Below are 21,092 nucleotides of genomic sequence, written 5' to 3' on the forward strand. Positions count from 1 at the left end.
AGATGCAGAATGGAAAACAGACTAGTTATTTTATGATTTATTCAAAACAGTGATTTTAAGCCAATCTGACATTCATTCCATTTTACACAGGATGTTTTTATTCCATGAACTGTTTCACTTGTGTGCTGTCTGCTGACTTAACCAAAATTACAGCAGTCTTAAAAATGTCATTGCTGTCCATCAACTGCAAAATTATATATATAACTATTTTGCAGGGAAAAAAAGTTAGCCACACCCTTAGTCACATCCTTTATGAACTAAAACAAACCTAAAACAAAAACTGACATGGTGTGATTGCCACCATACTGGAATTTTGTCAGAGGTTTCATTTGATTTAGTACTTTGCCCACATGAGAGACTGGGCTGACCTAAAGTCACTCATATACATTGGTATAGAAAACTTAAGTCCTATTTTCAACTCAATCTCTTGCAACAATGATTTGTAGAGAGAGTAATAAAGCAAAGCCAATGTAAAGTCCTAAAGTACTGAAGGATTTTATATTCTTTATTATTGAAGCTTTTAGAACCTATATCTCACCCATCAATCATGCTACTAGCTGCTGGCTGACTGATTAATAATTCCCCTGCACACTAAAATACAGCATTGCAAGCTCCTGCCATCCTTCCCCATTAAAACTGATTCTGGTAGGCTGTCACACCTCAGTCAGTCATCTTTTTGACCTTCAATCAAGTTGTTTCACCCACTGATTTTGCAGGTGTGATATGAAAGATGTGAATTTGAGAGTATTATCCCATGACTGACAGTGTAATCAGATCTGCAGTGCTTTCAAATTATAGCACTGCCAGCAGGTGAACCACTGTATCCATCAAAATCTCAATGAATTATAAATGATCTGGAAAATCTTTAAATAAAAGGGGACAAAAGATTGTTTATGACAAAGAAACAATGCAGCTGTAAAGGCTGTCTTGTTAAAATGCATCTAAGATGTAATCTGACAACTACACTGTAATATCAGGCTTAAGCTACATTCAAGGCATTAAACATGCTCTCTGACACTGAAATGGTTATTATGATGAGGAGAGAAAAAGATTTTTGCAGCCCCCCAAAAATTTAATAGCTGAAGTTACTGTCACCATGTTCTTTAGGAATGGGAAAAAAAATAAAATAAAAAAAAATCTTTTCCTCCTGTCATTAAAAAAGTGGGTTTTATGTCTAAAAAAACCACAGACATTCACAGAAAATGACACATATACAAAAGGTATTCAGTACTAAATAATTATTTCTGTACAAAGCCTTTTCAGTGAAAACGCTATATCCATAATTAACCACAGTTTATTTTTAACATGGCAATGAATGAAAACTTGAATAAATTGCAGAGTATTGTACTCCCATTCCTCAAGTGCTATTGAGCTATATCATAGGTTACAATACATATGCAAAGCATCTAAGAGAAGACCAAGGGTAAATTCATAGTGTTGTACAGGAGCAGAGGAAACTAGAACCCAAAGCAGAGATACGCGGAGCAGGAGACATGCTGACAGTTAAGGAAAATCCAAGTGTTTCACTCTTAGATCAGAAGAGCCCTTAGAGCCCTCCCTTATTCCTGCCTTTATGCATGGCTTCAGTCAGACTATACTGCATCAGCATACCCTCAGAAGGAGTACAAATATAATTTCAAATTTTAGTACATCATCTTTTTGCTTTAGTTAAATAACTATTTTGCCAATGTTAGTTACTAAGCAAGCCTTCAGCAGATGACACATGCATCTGATGGAGAATGCTCTTTGTCCAACCTTCTCTGTTCACGTTGCATTTTTTCATTTAAATTTAACTTCAACTCACAAATATTGACATTATGAAGTCATGCCATGGACATTTATACATAATGTGAAGTATGTAAGCAAGCAAAATGCTATCCAAGTATTTGAGACATACTAGAAGTCAGTTCAAATGCAGCCCTGCAATTAGTAAAAGGGCAAGAGGAAAAACACTGGCATAATTATCCCTTACTCTATTAGAGTCCTTAAGTAACCATTTATAAAAGTAAACTAACAGAGTATAGTAGCTTTTGAACACTCTTTATGACCAAGAGAAATTCTAAAATGTACAGGATTATTTTCTCCATGCTCCATATACAGAATTTACATATAGACATAAAACTACATACTTCAGCAGAAGAAAAGCTGTCATTGATTTTTTTTTATATAAAAGTTAAAGAATAAAGCTATATAGCACAAAGCTAGCTCATCTAACTATTTAACTTATGTAAATATTAAATGCCTGTGAGCTCTCCAATGAATCAAAATTTTCATAAATACTTCTGAACATAAGGCAAGCATAAGAAAAAAATAATAATTGGATAACTTCTATTAACATAACTAGAATTTATAAAATAATTTTGGGTTTTATATGTTTCACAATATCTACAATTTATTTTTTAATTTCTGGTTACTGAAGGGGAATGTAGTTTAAGTTAATCAATAGCTGAATTAATTATCTGTGGAATCTGAGTTCCAGGCTGGTTTCCAGAGCTGATGTTAAAGGGTTAATATTTGAGCTCTTCTTATTTAAAGCACATTCCTCTACAATTGGTCAGTGGTTATTGAAACTGTTAAAACTCTGTCACTAAAGAATTTAAGGTTTTTCTCTGTAACTAGACTGTGCAGCTGCATTATTTGTGAATAGGCTTGTAAAATGGTATATTTTACACATTTTAGTGTGTTACAGTCCATGAGTAACAGACTTCACTTTGGAAAAGAAAGGTAAAAGTAAAAACATAATAACAAACACATACTTAAATTTCCTCAGAACTAGTTTTCGTGTATTTCATATCAAAATAAATTAAATGCAACTTTTATCTCATAGACCTCTGCTTTACAAATCACTTGTATATTTTTTTAATTCTGTAGTTAATCATTATCATGGCCAATGCTTTCTCCACTTTTTTTTTCTTCCTAGATGTCATGCCTTATATGATAAACTCATGAAACCAAAAATTTAAATCGGTGGGTTACTGTTGATTCCCCTTTATAGGAATCCTAGAGAAAAGAAATATATGAATTACAGGGAAAAGGTCTTAACATAAAAATTTTAATTTTTCTTATGTAGTCAATAAAGACTGGCTTTTGAAGGTGGATGTTCTTTTCTAATCTAGAATCTAGTAGTCAAGGCAGTAAATTAAGCCTGAGGAATAGCAAGAACATCAGAAAGAACCAAACTGGGTAATCTTCATCTGTTCTTTTTCCACACATACTGTCACAGATCCTGGCAATTTGGAAATTTGCTGAACTTCTTACATCTCCCTTCTCTTCATCTGAGCAACCTTCTACTGCCATCCATTATTCAGTCCCACTCTGCCCACTTTTCTTGTCCTCTCTTTCTGCCTAGCAGCATACTTCTCTATCATTTTCTATTTCTTATTCTCTTGTTCCTATGAAGTTACATATGCATTTTAAATCAACTGCAATTTCTACATACATGTAGGACTACGATAGCAAACCTACTTAACTTTAGCAGTTGCACCAAAAGAAATAATGTTGTGTTATCCTATCGAGCAGACAAAACTGTAATACATCCAGCCTTAAATATCAAAAACTCTTCTCAGATGGCAAGACAAATTTAAAAATAAGGCTGGCAAAGGAGGGACTCTCAACTCACATGCTTGCTTTACGTTGTTACATGGCAGAATAATGAGACCTTGATTAAAATGCAACTAGATCCCTATCAGCATCTATGTTTTCTTCTGACAAAAATCCTAAGAAAAAAATAAAACTAAATCAAAATTGCTGTTCAAAGGCCACTGAGTCCTGGCACTTGCTCAGCTGATGAAAGACAGCTTCACCAATCTCAAATCTGCTTCTCAGTCACTAAGATCTTTCCTGAATAATGTTACTGAATATCCTGCCTAGCTAGAACAATCCAGGAATCAGCTGCCTCACTACTGCACCTGATTTCTCCAGGAGCCCTGAGCTCAGCTTCATGCTCATGGGCCCCAGAAAATGCAACAGGCTTCTCCAACCAGAAACTGCTTGTGGCACTAACTAGAACTCCAAGAGAAACATATACAATACTGCAACATTTATCAAAGAAGCACGTACCTCTGGGAAATACTGATTTGAATTCCTATTTCCTGTCCTTTAATTGTATTGCATTTAAGGCAAAACAACTGAGCACATGAAACTGAACACTGACTTTAAGCAATATTTTGAATATAATGAAAGAAATGATAACTCATTATTATACATTTTCATGAATTATATGAAAAGGACATTTTCTCTGAATAACTATTTGAACATTAGCTCTAAAAGCCCATTTTCTCTTTCTCAGCACTCAACAACCAAGGCTGGTGGGTTGTTTTTTGTTGGTGGTGATGGTTTTTGTTGTTTTGTGTTTTTTTTTTTACACTTTAATCAATGTGATAAAAGACACTGGCTATGTTCACAGCTATTTTGATTCTATAGAATATTTTTGTCTTCAAAAATTTTGTTATCAATATACATGTATACATTTATTTTCTGCATTTATGAAACAGTTACTGTCTATATACTCTTATTAGATAGAATGCTGCCAAGAAGAATTATATTATTCAAGTTCTTTCCATACCAAAAGAACAGAAAAAAAAAAAAAACATTATTCTAACTGGAGCAGTTGTTAAAGAAAATATGTTAAAGTGGTTTCTCCTCCGGTAAAACCATGAGCACTGTGCATGTTCTCCATATACAGAACATTATGATTTGATGTACTTACAGTACAAACCAAAAGTATATTTCAGCAATATAACGCACATCAAATCAGATCTACATCTTCAGTATAACCCACTGATGCTGATACAAATCTCCATCACGTCAGTCCTTCTGTATTGATCAGATGGTAAAAAGCAGCCATATAACTGACTTGAAACAGTTACTGTGCCTTCATTAAGTCCCAAGAGGAGCAGGAGGTCTGTAAAACTTGACACAGAGTTGTTTTGCCTATCCTCCCACAATGACCTGGCTGAGAGATATTGTTCTGAAATGTTTCAGTTTAAATCAAAGCTTAAAACAGATTGCAGCTATAGCCAGAGCAAGAAAAGTAAAACCTTTTTACTTTGAAATTTCCACCATTCTGCTAGCACTTGGAGAAGAATTAGCTCCCATAGTATTGAATTTTGGTTACTCTGGAGTTGCCTCTCATGTCTCTGAGACAGACAGACAGTCTGAGATAAAATATTAATTTGTATTGAAATTATAAGATGCTAGGATGAGGCAGAAAATATTCAAATACTAAACATACCTTTTACAACTGTATAACATTTGTAATAAGACCTAGCCTGTTCATCCATAAAAGACAGTTTATACCTTAGATGTCATGGCCTGTACCAATTCCTGACATTTGGGGGGGGGGGGAAAGTTTGTTCAGGGCTGATTGCAATAATTTAAATTTACTCATTTCACACTCCACTAAAATTCAGAACAAACAGGACTCCAGTCCTGATGTACATTAGAAGCAATTCTTCTGCCTAATTTCACAGCTCATTTTACCCAGCAAATATGTAAACCAGAAGTGACATTAAACATAATTACTTTTCTAGTCATTGAACAACTAAGCAAAACAGACTGAAACATCATGAAACTAAATATTGTTCCATGCAGTTTATCTATCCTTAAGTGCTTTGCGTTCCAGAGACCTTACCTACAAGATTTTTAATGATTCAGTTCTTGAACTGAATACGTCAGTTGCCAACATGGAACCAGACTACTAAGCAGCTGACACACACACAAAAAAATCATCTTTCAACTTGAATAACGAAGTCAAACAATTGCTAGTATGTGTTTTTTGTTTGTTCATGGTGCAATACCTGGACATCTATACAGCTTTCTTGCCTGTGCAATATCTCCTTTACTTAGACGGGTACGCTGGCCAATGGCAGGTCGTATACCATTATCATCACGGGAAGGGAGAATGGTATCCAGAAACATGCCCCTAAAAAAAATAAAAATAAAAAATAGACCCCAAAAAAACCTATCAAGTTTCTATCATAAAACTCTCTGAGTTTGATGGATGTATAATGCTACTTTGTAAATCTAGAATTTACATTTGGCATAAAAGGGTAAAATGCAGAACATTAAATAGAGAAAACAAATTAGAAAAATTCCTCAAGCTGGCAAAACTTATGCAATGTTACAAAAAAGAATTATTCTTTCAGTACATCAATTAACATATGACCTTCTAGATTTCTATCAGACAACAGGAGGGAAAATTCTTACTCCTACAAGATTACACAGGGAAAAGGCAATGCTGCTCAGACCATTAGATTGAAAAAAATAATTATGAAGTAATATAGAAGTACATAAATAAGACCCTGTAACAAAATTCTTAATCACAAAGTTCCTATTTCTAACAGAGTTTTAAAAAAAAGTCTTAATGTCTGACTTACGTGAGTAAGAGCAAATAAAATCAGTCATGCCTGCAAATCCAATGTTTTCATGAAACATTCCCATGTTTTTAGTGAATATATATATATTTTTATTATTAATGTGAAAGTATGGTTCCGTCAGGTGTTATAACAGATCTAACTCTACTTCAGCTGCTGCTCTTTCTAAAATATAAATTGGTTGCCTGGCACCTTCTTCTTGCTTTACAACAATATATGTCAACTTACCATATGTGATTTCAATAACATTTACCCTAAGTGACTAGGAGTAATAGAGAAGCAAATTTGATCCAAATCTGTAGTTTTATTCAAAATTTCCCTGATTTTAAATATGATTCAAAATATTCTCAAATTGAGAATAAATAGTCAAAATAGTCTCAAATTAATTTTAGAAGAAGAACATACAAAAATGTTCCATTATCATGTTACAGAATTGGAAAACACTTAAAATCCAATAAAATGGAAGTTAACAGATTAACCTGTTTCTGTTTCTCTTGTTCTTTAACTTTTTGATACTCTCTTGTGTCCTTGTAGGGCTTGTACTGAAAAGTCAAATTGTTATTTTTATATATTGTAGGTCCAAAAAAATGAATGAACTTCAAGGATCTTTGTAGTCAGGAATACTGTTTATCAATATAGATTACTTTTCAAATGACAATAAATGAACAACCTTAAGCACTAAGGGTACATACTACTCTCTTTACCCAGGCAGATTTCTTGTGGCATCACTACAGATTTTTTTTATTTTTTTTGGGGGGGGAGAGAAAAAAGGAAAAAACAAACAAAAAAATAGCTTAGGACATTACTTTAATCTAAACACTGAAATAAATTACTTATGATATTACTTGGTTTCTAGAAATAAGGTGCATTAATATTTTTTTAAACTGTTTCTTTCTATAAATTATAATCCTATTTTCCACCAAGTTTTGGAACAATCTGAAACTGATGCTATTCCTGTTTTGAAAAATGTTCAAACCATCCTCTTGGATGTCTTAGCACTATTCTGCTATGTACTTTAATACAGTAACAGCTAGTAACAGTTTTAATAAAGCATGAACTATATTATAGTGTGTGACTAAAACTTTGTGATGATTTGTGATTTATCCTTCTTATTCAGGTGAGTAAAGTCTAACAACAAACAACTGGCAATATTCCACACTGAGTACAACTCATGCTTTCAAGATAATTTACAGCGAATCTACATGACCTCAGGATTTTGATGTTTTTTTTTTTAAATAGCATGAAGTAACAACCTCTTGCACCTTGGGGCATGGCATGCCTATTCATGGCACTATCAGTTTTTGCCAGCTTGTAAAGTGGTGAGATCGGGGCCCAAAATTCAAGTTATCTTGATGTTGTCATTGCCCTAGGACTCTGGAGAGTTCCAACTTGTTCAACTGCTCCATTTTATATAGGTTCCTATAATCTCTTCCTTAAGGTAATTCATCTGTATCTGGATTAAGCAATATGACTAATATCTACCTCATGTAGAGCATTCCCATGCTCTTCCGGGGTGAGCTATGAATATGCTGAGCACTTTCTTTGGTAGGATATCTTTTAATTATCCATCTATTTTTGGAGACAATAAGCTTAAGAAATGTGTTTTATGCTTGCAAGAAAGGCTGGTGAGATTTCTGGTGGTTTTCAGTTTACTTCTAAATTTCAGATTGCCTAGTGATTATCCAAAATCATAGCTGCTTTACAATATATATTATTTGTTAATGTAGTGTTTTTGAATTAAAATTCATGAAATTGTGTAAAAATGATTTTTCAAACAAGTTGTTGTGGTCTTTTTTTTTTTTTTCTTCTCCCAGAATTTTTTTAATCTATATTACTCTGGAAATTGTAAAGAGTAATTAGCTGGACTGCAACTTTGTATTAAATATAATAGGAGACCAGGTGAAAGACTCCTGCTTCACTTTTTCTCCAGACCAAAGCTATCCGAGGTGAACAGCTCATTATACAGCTCTTCACACCCATTCAGAGTTTCAGAGTTTCACACTCCCATGTGAGCTGAGAACAGACCAGCCTGCAACAGGCTGGAGGAAAAGCAGCAGAACTCCTCATTATCTGGTTCTGATGACAGTGACAATCTGCACAAACAATACAGAAGAGTCTGCAGCCTCTGGTATAAATTGTTGGCTACAGCCTTTGCAAAGGCTGCAGTTTGCATGGTAGATTTCCTAATATTATAACATGTTCTACCCACATAAACCATAGTTACTCAGATGTTATGCAAAGGACACTTTCTCTTCAACAGATCATGTTATACTTAAAATGCCTAAGCATTTCATTCATTTGTTTTTTCTAAATGTAACCTTTTCCAGGATAGAAAAGTATTACCAAAAAAAAAGGCAAGTGCTAAAGAATTATGTTTCTAGATTATCTCGTCCTAAAAAAATGTAAAGAACTGAAGCAAGATTAAAAGTCTGCTTTGAAACTGTGCAGAAATGAAATGCATTTAAAAATAAAATTAAATTATTCAGACTTAAAATAAACAAGCTGTGTTTTGACTGCTATAAGGATACTATATAGCAAGGGATATTTTAATTGATTCTAGAATAGTTTTTTGTTTTGTTTTGTTTTTAAAGAAATACATTTCTTAGTATTCATAGAGAGGAATAGAATTAAAAGTCAAAAGGTATAACCTGAGACTCCAACCTTGAGAAGGTGTTCCTGGCATAGTGCATGATGCTGTCAAAATCATACGGTTCCCCAAGAGAATTCACCTCTCCAGGCTCCATCTTCAAGAAGTTGTATTCTTGACCTACAGATGATTGATAATTAGAGTCTCTGTAATATCTCTTTTTGTGAAGATAAAAAAAAAACAAACAGGAAAAGAAAAACATTAAAGATCCTAACCTGATCACTCACTGACATGCATAAATATTTTGGGAGTAACTGTGTGCTTTTATTAACTAAGAGAACAGACACGTATCTTCTGAAATATTGACACTTAGAAAGGCTGTTTTCATTCACCTAACCCAAATGAAAAATGAAGTGCCCATATATTATATGCTGCACTTCATGAAGAATCCACAAAATTTTCTAGCTTGGTTCTTAATTTCAGAGGAGGATTTTAATTTCATTTTGACAGTAAACACTCTAGAAAAACCCTCCTCATTTTAGATTCTCTAGACTGGATACTAAAGTGACTTTGCTTCCACAAAGGCTACTGTCAGAGCAGCCATGTACTTCAAATACTAGAAAGTGACATTTTCATGAGTCTAGCTCTTACAACTTAACAAAAGTAGAACAGAAGCACGATACTTAGTTCATAATTTCAGACCAGGAATTCTTTGCCTTAATCATGTATACAGAGAAACAAAGCACCCCTTAATCTAATTCATATTGGTATCTTGCATAAGTAAATAATAAATAAACAATGAACAATAAATTAAATAAATATTATATTAATGCTGTTTTATATATGAAATTATTATTAAATAAATAATAAAGAAAAACCCTACAGTAACATTAACATTATTAATAAAGTTCATTTGCATAGCATGACAAAAAACAACTGCCTTAGCGGTGATGAATTCCTTCTCTCATTTAGTGATCCTCAAGCTGACACCACACCACAAGAAGTGGTTTCAGCCAGAAGCTGGAGAGACAACTGAAAGAAGAGAGCAGGAGGCTAAGGATGACACTGCAGTGGATTTTCCCCATCACAGAAAAAGCCTAAGGGATAAGCACTTAACAGAATCTATGCAAGTTGGTGAGAGAGAATAGATGGAAAGCTTGGATATGGGAAGCCTTTCAGGACTTCAGAGACACACATCAGCTGCGAGATTTCTCCCAAGTCCTACCTGAGGTGGCAAAAGGTCTATTGTACCTCATATCTACTTTGTTTTCAAACATTTTCTATAGGAACAGAAAAATACTCCATGCTATCGCTGGACATTTTTTTGCTTCGGCTTCACACCTTCTTGAACCTTCAGAGAATTACCATAGGTAAAAATCAGTGTTTAAAAAGACTATGTATAATTATGAACACTGCAAATTAAACGTGCCTAGCTTTCTTCCAGCTTGCCACATGACTCAAGCAAGCATAACATCTAGACTGACAAACAGATAACAGTCAGTTTCATGCTCTTGGGTTCCTCAGATGCCTTGCCTTGAGGACACCAAGGCCACCAGCTAAAGCAGCAAGCTCTGAAGGAAACCTGTGATTTGGAAACTATGGAAAGAGTGTGTTTCTGTCACAGATTCAGTGTTCAGCTTTCATTCCAAATCTCAACTTTCTGGACAGATAAACAGGAATCTATCTACATGTCTCTAGTTATCATTCAGTAAAGACTATGAGGGCAAAGGCATTTCTCAACCACGGAAAAATTAAAAAGGGCTTTAATAGTAACTTTTCTTCAAAGGTTGAGTCTGATTACTATTTCTCTCCTAGCCAATAACATTTAATGACTTGCAACTTGGCCAGACCTTTAGAAAATATTGTTTTAGTTGCAGTATTTTATTTTTAAGTCAGCTTGGGATCGGTTTAGCTAAGAGGAATAGCAAACAAATGCCTATTTTTGCTATTGTTACAGAGCACTCAGATTTAAGAAACTCAAGCAAATAAAGCAAAAGCAGATTTTTTTTTTTTCCAAAAAAAATATTTATCAGAATATCTCACCTGGCTGGATGTTTTCTCTAATGATGGTGACGTGGTCATCTCGGTCTGGCCGTGTATGTTCATGCCAAAAACCTATAACATGACCCAGTTCATGAACAACTATACCAAATTTATCACAGTTCTTGCCAATAGATATAGCTTGAGGACCATTTCCCCTTCGACCCACATAAGAACAGCACCTGTAATTAAAACACAAACACAGATGAAAGTTTTCATGTATATTTCTTCAAACCATTTATGAAATTCAGTTAAAATCTGCAAAATATATACATACATTTTAAAAACAATCATCAGAACAATACACCATGAAGTTTCTGAAGTCTCTCAAATTCTAGAACTAGTGCAGGAACAACTTACTATCTAGTATTCCCAATAAAAATCACATGCATGATTTATAATTTTTATTCATTTATTTATTCAAGGTCTTCCATAAGATGCTAGCTGTGATCAACAGAATTGTCACATGTTCTTTTATTTCAGAATGACACAGGAATGCATTTTCACTCAAAGAATTAATAAAGTTCACTGGAAGTACCATTCTCACCCATATACTCACTGCTTTCTTGCCCATGCACTCTTACAGGCATGCACAGGGAAGTGGAAAAATCAAAAGGTTTCTTCTGCACTACATTTCTGTTGTATACCTGGACAGCACCCTCCAGTCTTGGTCACTCAGGTCTGATAAGTTTGCTTTTTTTTGATCTGAAAAGTCACCCTATATTATTAATTCTGTTTGTAAAATGATACAAGTGAAACAGTAGTCTGTTAAATGATTCAGACATCCATTAGCATGCAGTTGAAAATACAGTAGGAATAGATATTAAATCCTGTGGTGCCACTGAGAAATTGCTCCACATTTTCTGTTCCTCTGGCTATGGGTGATGTACAACATTAACCGTAACTCTGTACCAGGAAGTTGAATGCTCTGAATATTAGTGAACCATTTCTTCTCCTACTCCTGTTTTCTTGCAGTAGAAACCCTTAGGAAACTTAGTCACAGAAATTAATTTTCACAAGGGGAAAAAAATGCATCACAACCACTCCAATGTTTCATTCCTCTTCTGCTGTATTTTCATGATTCCAGTGCAAACTTAAGGAACAAAGATCCCCTTTTCAGCATTTATACTGTCAACTTTTATCTGAGAAGTTTGCTTCCTTTTTCATTAGAAAAGAAGTCTGCTGACTATGCCAGCAAAACAGAGAATCTAGAGTAAACAAATACTGAAGAAATGGAAGACAATCTGAAATTTAACAACCTGAAATTGTGATTCTCTTCCACCTCTGAAAATCTTAATTATTTCAAGCCAACATTATATTCCTTAATAAGAGTATGATTTCCCATCTGTAATTCTGTAATCTCTGTAATTCTGCAGTCAGGTGGAACAGAATTGTGCTAAGCAAAAGTTCACCTCCACTTCCTCCCACTTAAAAAAAAAAAAATACATCTGATGCAACTTTTATGTAGTATTTGGTCCTTGAGGAGGTCAATGCTAGCATGGAGCATGATTCTATCCTTCCTATACCTCTGTGGGCAATAAAGGAAGGGCAGCTATGGGAGCAATACCAATAACGAGTTCTACAGACTTGAACATGTGCTTCTTTTTACTTTCAGGTATTGTGGTAGCAGAAAGTCTTCACTACAGTTAATCAGCTGGTAAGTCAGCCTTGATTGGTCTTTTTTGCCTCATACAGCTAGATTTCTAAAACAACCTAATATGAACATTAGAGGAATATAGACATGAACATTTTAGTTGACAATACCTGTCCTTAGTAAGCATACACTGTTTTTGCAGTTTTTGTTAAAATGAAGAATAGATATAACAAAGAAAAAAAAAAAAAAAAGATAGTAATATCTTAGAATTATAATGGCCACAACATTTATTTTATACAAAAGATGTTATTATAACAGCCTCAGAGGGTTGTATCAAGAATTTTGAACCTATCTTTAAAATACTGTTGGGGAAAAATGATTTTCACATTATTATAATTCCTTATTACACTGACTGTTTTTCATATGTTACTATCCTCAAAATATATAAAGAATAGATAATATGTATAAAATATATAACAACCTTTTCTTTCCTGGTTTAGGTAACTCCAAGGACGGGTGTAAATACCCATTTTCTTTAGGCCACTGTGCCACTGTCAATATTGCAGTTTATGTGCTACCCCTCCACATAAAAGCAAAATTAAATAAAAAATACCAGTGCCTGTATTTCCATAATCTATGTAAACTGTATTCATCCAAAATGAGTATATACAATATTTGATATAGAAATATTAATTTCTATATTAATAATACATAAATATTATTATTAGTGCTGATATAAGTAATGGTAGTGGAAATACTACCTTAAGAGATGCACTAAAGATACAACATAGGTGATAAAATTGAGCAGAAATAATATTAAAATTAAAAGCTAGAGCAATCATACCATTTTATCTCATGACTCCACAGTGGATTTCACCTTTGTACCTTATATGCTGACATGGTTCTGCTTAACATATTTTTCAGACTCTATGTTTGCAGAATAAATACTATGGCTACGAGTGAGTAAGCAAACATAATTAAAGCACGACAATATTTTCAATGTTGTTATTACCTGGGGTTTTATCTTTTACTAGTCAGTCAACTTACTTGAATAGCTTTCTATCAGAATAAGGAAATACCAAAGTTCACACTCTCTCTTATTCACTCAGGACAAGCTTTAGATCTTAAAAGAAATTTGTTGTTTTTAAATCTTTTACACAGTGTTATTTACAGTCCCATTCTATTACAGAGGGAATGCTGGAGGCAGTTTGCATTCCGAGTCAAAGGTAGCAGGATGTGCAGTAACTTCATTCTCAGAAAACTTCATTCATTTAAAAGGACGTTAAAGAACTTCTGTCCCCAGTACCAAATTCCCAATTCATTGCCATAGGCAGTAACTGTATGTACACCAAATTAATCTGTCAGTTTTAGGCCTCAGACTTCAAATCTTTTAGAAAACATTGATCCTTAGCTTTGAATGCCTTGAAAGTAAGAACTACACTATGGGATTTGCCTTGGCAGTCTACAGGAAGCCATAGTAGAAAACAAAAATCAATCAGAGGAAGTAATCCACATTCTGTGAGAGCATTCCACCATTTCCTTAATTGAAATTAGTGAGTTAAGGCTCCCTACTTTTGTTAAGGTCATGCACATCATTATGGTAATTATACTATATTGGTCTTGGGCGAAGAGAGAAAATGAACTGACAATGCTTGATGGTTGCTTTACATATAGAAAAGCATAAAATGCCTGCAATCTATGAAAATTCTAAATTGGGATAAAATATACAATTTGAATAAAATTCTACTGATTCTTGCTTAATTCCGGTTGGAAGGGACCTCTGCAGGTCTTTAGTTCAACCTCCTGCTCAAAGCAGGTCAGATAATACAAGCCAGACCACAGTTGGTCAGATCTTTATGCAGTTGACTCTTGAAAACCTCCAAGGATAGAAACAGCACAGCTTCTCTGAGCAATCAACTCCCATGTGTGGCTCCAGCCTTTCACTGAATATTCCTTTAGGATACAGGACACTTAGAAGAAAGTGAACACTGAACACCTAAGGCCCAGCACATTTAGAATTGTTTTAATACTGGTCTGCCCCTTCTTGTCCTAAATACTCAGACATACATGCCCACATATAGAACATGTATGTTTTCATGTATTTGCATTTGAGAGGAAACTATACGATATTTACATTTAGAAATAATATTTTTTAAAAAGCCAGTTGCATATGGCAATTTCCTTAGAATGTTTACTTAACAGTTTTAAAGTTATTCCCAGAAAATATAAAAGTTGAGGGTTTTTGTTTTTTACATTCCAACAAAAATTAGAATACTGAGGCTTAGAATAAAGTATCAGTACACACTCATGAGGATTTGCTGGGCTGAGTATCATGTCAAGCACATCAGATTCATCCAATTAAGCCATAAGATTCTACTCACTGCACTGAGATAAAGGATAAGAAAATATAAAGTAAATATACCTATGAAAGAAATTAATTTGCAATATCTTGGGCTTGACCCCAGGTGTATTTGGCAAAAGGCCAAGACTTTTCTGTGCTTTATGAGCACTTGTCATGCTCCTTAAATTAAGTCAACTGGCAGACTTTAAAGCTCCTAATCTCTTTAATCTTTATTGCACCAGACAGCAGGTTGGAGACAGTAACTATTTATGAATCTCTAATTCCATTTAATCAGTCTAGCTGATCAATGATTGTGAGCAAAGAGAAACAAATGACAGAGAGAAAGCTAAATGACTGGAACAATACATTCTTACAAGTAATTCTATTTCACAGCTACTGTCAAAATGCTCTTAAATCAATATAAAGGAAGAAAGAATCAGGTGGGGTCAAAATGTTGCACTTTTTTTTTTTTTAAATAAAAGCTGCATTATTACTATCTTCAGGATGTAACAATGTAAAATTACTTGCAGACCACAATATCAGCTTGCCAGGACACTCACTGCATGAAGATGTGGGTTAAAAACTTCAGGACTTCATAATCATACTAGGACAGCGTATCATCACTTACACGTTACACAAAGCAAAAGTAGTTCACAAAATTTAGGAACAAAATCTCACTCAAGAAGTAGATGATTTTTCTTGGTGAAAAAACAAAATAAAACAAAACAAAACAAACAAAAAAACCCTCTATCAATCATAAAATTCAAAACACATTCTAAAGTAGATATTGGCTATGGCCCAGCTTGATGTTAGGGATCAATACAGTGCATGTTACTAAATGTTCTAATTCACTGTCCTGAGAAGGTCTGTATGAAAGCAGAGGTGGCTACTGCTTCTTCATCTGCTCAATGGAGACAACTGTGCCAGTATTACAGCCAGTCGAGTTCATTCCTCAGTTAACAGTTTCCCATCCCAATGTATTAACCCCTCATTTCAGTTTATGTTAATGGACCATGGCAGCTGAACTGATAACTATCTGCCAACCTGCAAGCCATGCCACTACCTGCAGAGCAGCTGTGTTGACTGCTGTGCGCAGGAAGAGGGCCAGCTGCTAGAGTTAATAACCACTAGAGAGCATGAACCAGCCCTAATGCCAAAGATTATTTAGTAGAACTCTGACTTTCTTCTCATTCCATAAAAGTGATTGTACACCTTCTAGAGCAGGTAATCCTTCTTCAAGCTAAAGAATGCTGCAAAAGTATACCTTGAGCAATGAATATATCTATTTCAACAGCTTTAAGAACTTGCCTGTCTATTTAACATACTTGCAGCTTCAAAAAATGTTTAAACATTCAGAAGCTGTTCAGCCCACAATGTCTGTAGAAACACATGAAAGAGATTTGATTTTTTGGAATCTCAGACAGCTTTGCAAATACCCAAACAGGAGGATACAGCAGTGGTTGTAATAAGTCATCTAAAGTTTGTCATAAGAAGTACTTAAGTCTTTTGGTAGAGAACAAAAATTACCTCAAAGTCAGATCAAAGGCATGCTGAAATACCAGAGCAATATGGCTAATTGTTCTTTTTTGTCTCACTATATAAAAAGAAGCTTGATCTTTTACCTAGAAACATTTATGAAGATCATCTGACTAGAGGCCATTCCACTTCACTGACCCCTTTATTGTAGCTTTGCATACAGAGAAATATACTGACTGTGTCTTCAGGCACTCTCTATCTGATAGGAGGAAACATAAGCGTTGAGAAGTAGCGAACAAAGAGTATTTTAAACCTGTCTACTGTATAGAGTTTTACTTGCCCCTAGTCAGCTACTTGCATAAAAGTTGATTTAAGATGTATTAATTCCAGTGTACACTGCCTTGGTAGAAGAATCACCAACACTATTATCTTAATACAATATTCTTATTCTCATATCTGCAGCTAATGAATAAAACTATCAGTAATTACAAGAAGGTTCCCTTTAATTAATTTCCCTTAATTAAAGGGAAAAGGAAGAGGGAAAAAAAAAAAAAAAAAAAAAAAAAAGAAAAGGCCATGCAGAAGCACAGAGAGAAAAAGGAAATCATTCTCATTCCCAGCAACAAGCGATGTTCGGCCACATCCTGGGAATCAGGGCCTCCATATGCATAGTGGTGGTTTGGGAGGATGGACGTTTTCATAACAACAGCTCTTCCTCTCCTTCCGCTTTCCCACCTTTTATTGCTGAGTGTGACATCATACAGTATAGAATATCCCTTTGGTCGGTTTAGGTCAGCTGCCCTAATGGTGTCCCCTCCCCATCTCTTGCCTACTCCTACCCTGCTGGCTCTTAAGGGGGTTGGAGAGAGTCCTAATGTTGTGCCAGCACTGCTCAGCAATAGACAAAACACTGCCGTTCTGGCTACAAGTACAGAGCACAGCACTGTATGGGCTGCTGCAGGGAAAGTCAACTCCATCCCAGCCAGACCCAGCACAAAAATACTACCCAAAACTTCCTAAATTTCTTTTATTAAGGATACTTGAAGCAATATATTTCCGAACAGGCTGCGAAGTATTTACTTTGCAGGTTTTTTGAAACAAGATAGACAATCATTTATCAGCAATGTCATAGGTATAGCTGCTTCCATCTTAAGGATACTTGGGCATCCATCTGAGAGCCTTTGCAGTCCTAAGGGTCTATGATAATCTAGACTTGTCTCTTGTTCATTGTTGATATGCAAACTCTCAACTGTAGTAAGCTCATGTTGATGTCTCTGATAACCAGCTGCTATATTTCAAATATGCTTTTTTCATCACTGCCCTCTAGGAAGAGCTTCCCATGAACTGCTGCAAGAAGAATCACTATGCTCCTTCAAAATAACTTTAATGTTTACACAAGCTTAATAACACTTCACTTGTTAGTATGCTAATACTGTTATATGAGACGTCTGCTGATACTGCCACCTGAATTTCCACTTATATGGCTGTATCCACTCTGTGTTTCATTAAATGTTTTATTTTTTGACTAGGTGCTCTTAGTGGCAGGGTTTATCATTTAGTTTTTATTTTGGCCAGTGCTAAGTACTATAAAGTTTCTCTCATCTGTGAATGTTAACTGTCACGGTACTGTAAACAATAATGACACAATGTGCTAACAAACCTACACAGCAGGGTGCTATGGGAAAGAACCGAGATTAATTTCAGTGTGACTAGCCATGTGGCAGAAAGTGTTTGCAGATGGTTTGGTGTCACTTTTGTCTGTGTTCTTTCCATGGAAAATCCTGCATCAGCATTGTATACAAGTGGTGAGTGCATAGTAGTTCCCATTCACCCAGAGAAGGCATGCTCTTATTTATCCGGCACTTCCTAAAATGGCTTATGGATTCAGAGTCCCAAGAAAGTCGTTCAACTGCCCATTCTGCTTAGCCTGGCTTTTTCATCACTGGCAGACTGCTCACAGCCACACTTTCCCTTGTTCTTAATACTAAAATGTTTACAGCCTTCATCAGGTTTTTGTTATTTGTGAAGTATCCACCAATAAAACAACATTAACTGTAAAGGATAATTGTGACTTTGAAAGTAGATGCTGAGTATATTCCAACCTTCTGTTTTAAATTGGTTATAATCCAGCCTTCACCCTGAAGTGACTTGATCTCATGAAGCATCAACCAATCTAAGGGACAGTGCTTTGGATGGGGAGGTTTTCTGCAGTTTGGCTCTGGACACCGAAGTTGTGGAATTGTCTTTTAATGAGACACTCTGTAGATATCCCCATACTTCCTAAAGTACCTGTGACCATTTATCTCTCACATTCTTCTGTTTCAATTCACATTGCTTTCTACATCTCCAAGAGTAGACAACCTTCATTATTATTCTTTGCTTCCCATTTCTCTTCCAGCGATATGTCAGTATCCCCCAAAATTATCTTACAAGTTGCATTGTTAACTAAGGAAGAATAGACATGCTGGTTGAGAACAGAAGACCATTTTATTTGGCACTGTTTGTAACAGGGGTCTACAGCAGCCCTATGTGAGCACAAGAACATGAAAAGCAAGTTCACAAGCACACTCCCAGAGTACGCTCCCTGATTGCAAAGGTCTGTGGCTCAGAGACCTGCCAAGGCAAAGGTGATGTCTTTCTCAAAAAAAAAAAAAAAAAAAAAAAAAAAAAAAAAGAAGCCTAGGAGTGGATCTTATTATGTTGTTCTGTACCTTAAGAAAAATATCAAGGGTGTTTTAAGCAGACAAGTCAACATGTAATCTTATGGGCTATAATAAAACACATTCAGGATCATACCTACAATGTAAGGAGACCCAAAAACTTTTTCTTAATGACCTTATACCATAAAAATGAAAAAGTAGGCAGGCAAAGTGCTCATTGATCACAAACTCAGCAAGGTAGACAGCTGTTCAGTTTGGAACCTACATCCCAAACAGAAGCTGACTATCAGAAATATAGTATTTCTCCAGGTAGTGAGTTTGGGAAACTTGAAAAACAAAAATGGTGCCTACAGGCAGCTCACTGACCGCTGTATTAATTTAAGATTTCTGAATGCAATAAACAAACATAGTTGACTTAGGCATTTGTGAGCAGCAGCATTTGAAGATGGAAAGCACTGATTGCTGGAAAGCTACACTAATGAATGATATAACCTGGTTTGTTCATTTTTACACACCAGTGACATAGAAGAAGGAATGTGCAAAATGGTCATGAATGTATGGATTGAACAAATCTGGTCAAGGACAGTCAATACAACAGAAGAGTTAAAATTACAATTAAGTACAATTAAGCTGGAAAAAGAAAAAGTAATAAATGTTCATAGTTAATTCATCAGTGAACATGTGATACACAGAAAAGCTACAAATAAAGAAATAAACAATAAGCCATAAACAACTTTAGAACAAGAATAAAGTATGATGGAAAGTCAAATGTAAAAATCTCTTCTACATATAGCTAGCAAGATAGTTTTATCTAAAAATATCTGAAAGGCATAACTTCAAAAAGCTACAGTAAGTGCTTTCAGTTAATCTACAGTTACACAGAACACATATTTAAATGCAGTAACTTGTCTATTCACTTTTCTGTGACGTATTCACTTATAAATGCAAAGCTGAGAAACATGGCCAAACACTGAAATTGTGTATTGGTTAACATGCATATGCACTTACCCACATGGCCTATATGTAAATACAATATAACTTTCTTCATCACTTCGTTCAATAAATGTAACACACGTGTACTTCTCCCAGTGCCGCATAGCCTGTTTGAACATGGCACGCTGGGTACCTGAAAGAATGGCATGACATGAAATGAGATACTTTTCTAACTGCTTCTTGTTCCTTAAAACCAGATTTTAATATTAAGAATATAAGCCTGGAGGGAGTTACTAGATCATAAGCTGTGTGTCCCAGCAGTCCCATATACTGCCAACCTCCAAATATTCAGACAATCAGTTTGCCGTAACATATCTGCCTGCAAGGGGAACGCTACTGCCTGAAACACTCCAGCAAACATAAAATCTGCAATAAAAAGCACAGCTATGTTACACTAGAGGAAGACAACAGAAGAAATCTAGTGTTGCTTACATGCCTGCATTAACGTAATATTTACTAAGAATTTTCCCACATGAAATTAACAAGTGGACAACAAATTAAAAATAAATAAATAAATAAATAAATAAATCACTAGTTCCTATTTATCTAGCCAGAAAGATAAAGGAATGGATAAATTCCTATAGACTTCAAATCTGGAGACCGATTTATCCGAAGCCATGTAAACAGGCACACCAACCAAGGCATCTGGATTTTATAATGAGCAGTGATCAATACCCATTTCTTTACATTCAAGCCTTTCAGAAATTGAAATTCAGAAAAAGTTTTAAATTCAAAAAAAAAAAAAAAAAAAAAAAGACGACAAGATCTAGAATTTTATAAAAATATTGAGTTCAAATCATGTCAGGATCCTAAGAATTAAAGGCTATTTCATCCTATATTGCCCTTGCCCTTTTCTTTTACCTTTAAGAAATGTTTGACAACCTTTAGGATTTATCTTTTATTATGAAAAAGGTAAAATGTTTTACAGGTACATTTTTTATTTAGTTTACTACCATTATTACAAAAATTGGTAATCCTAAAGCAAAGGTCACATACTGTGCAAATACCCACACTTAAAATTTTACTG

The 21,092-nt window shown here is 34.9% G+C and overlaps 1 protein-coding gene across 1 annotated transcript in view; it reads right to left on the reverse strand.

The window, feature by feature from the left end:
- The window catches only part of TLL1 (tolloid like 1), a 133,950-nt gene that overhangs the window by 46,908 nt on the left and 65,950 nt on the right, over positions 1 to 21,092 (reverse strand). The window contains exons 6-9 of the mRNA XM_032187417.1: positions 20,081 to 20,198; positions 11,005 to 11,183; positions 9,036 to 9,141; positions 5,799 to 5,923 (exon numbers count right to left, since the gene is read on the reverse strand). Coding sequence (XP_032043308.1) covers positions 5,799 to 5,923; positions 9,036 to 9,141; positions 11,005 to 11,183; positions 20,081 to 20,198 — 528 coding nt within the window. The remainder of the gene's footprint in view (positions 1 to 5,798; positions 5,924 to 9,035; positions 9,142 to 11,004; positions 11,184 to 20,080; positions 20,199 to 21,092) is intronic.

Source organism: Aythya fuligula, chromosome 4 (assembly GCF_009819795.1).
Source record: "Aythya fuligula isolate bAytFul2 chromosome 4, bAytFul2.pri, whole genome shotgun sequence".
Taxonomy (NCBI): Eukaryota; Metazoa; Chordata; class Aves; order Anseriformes; family Anatidae; genus Aythya; species Aythya fuligula.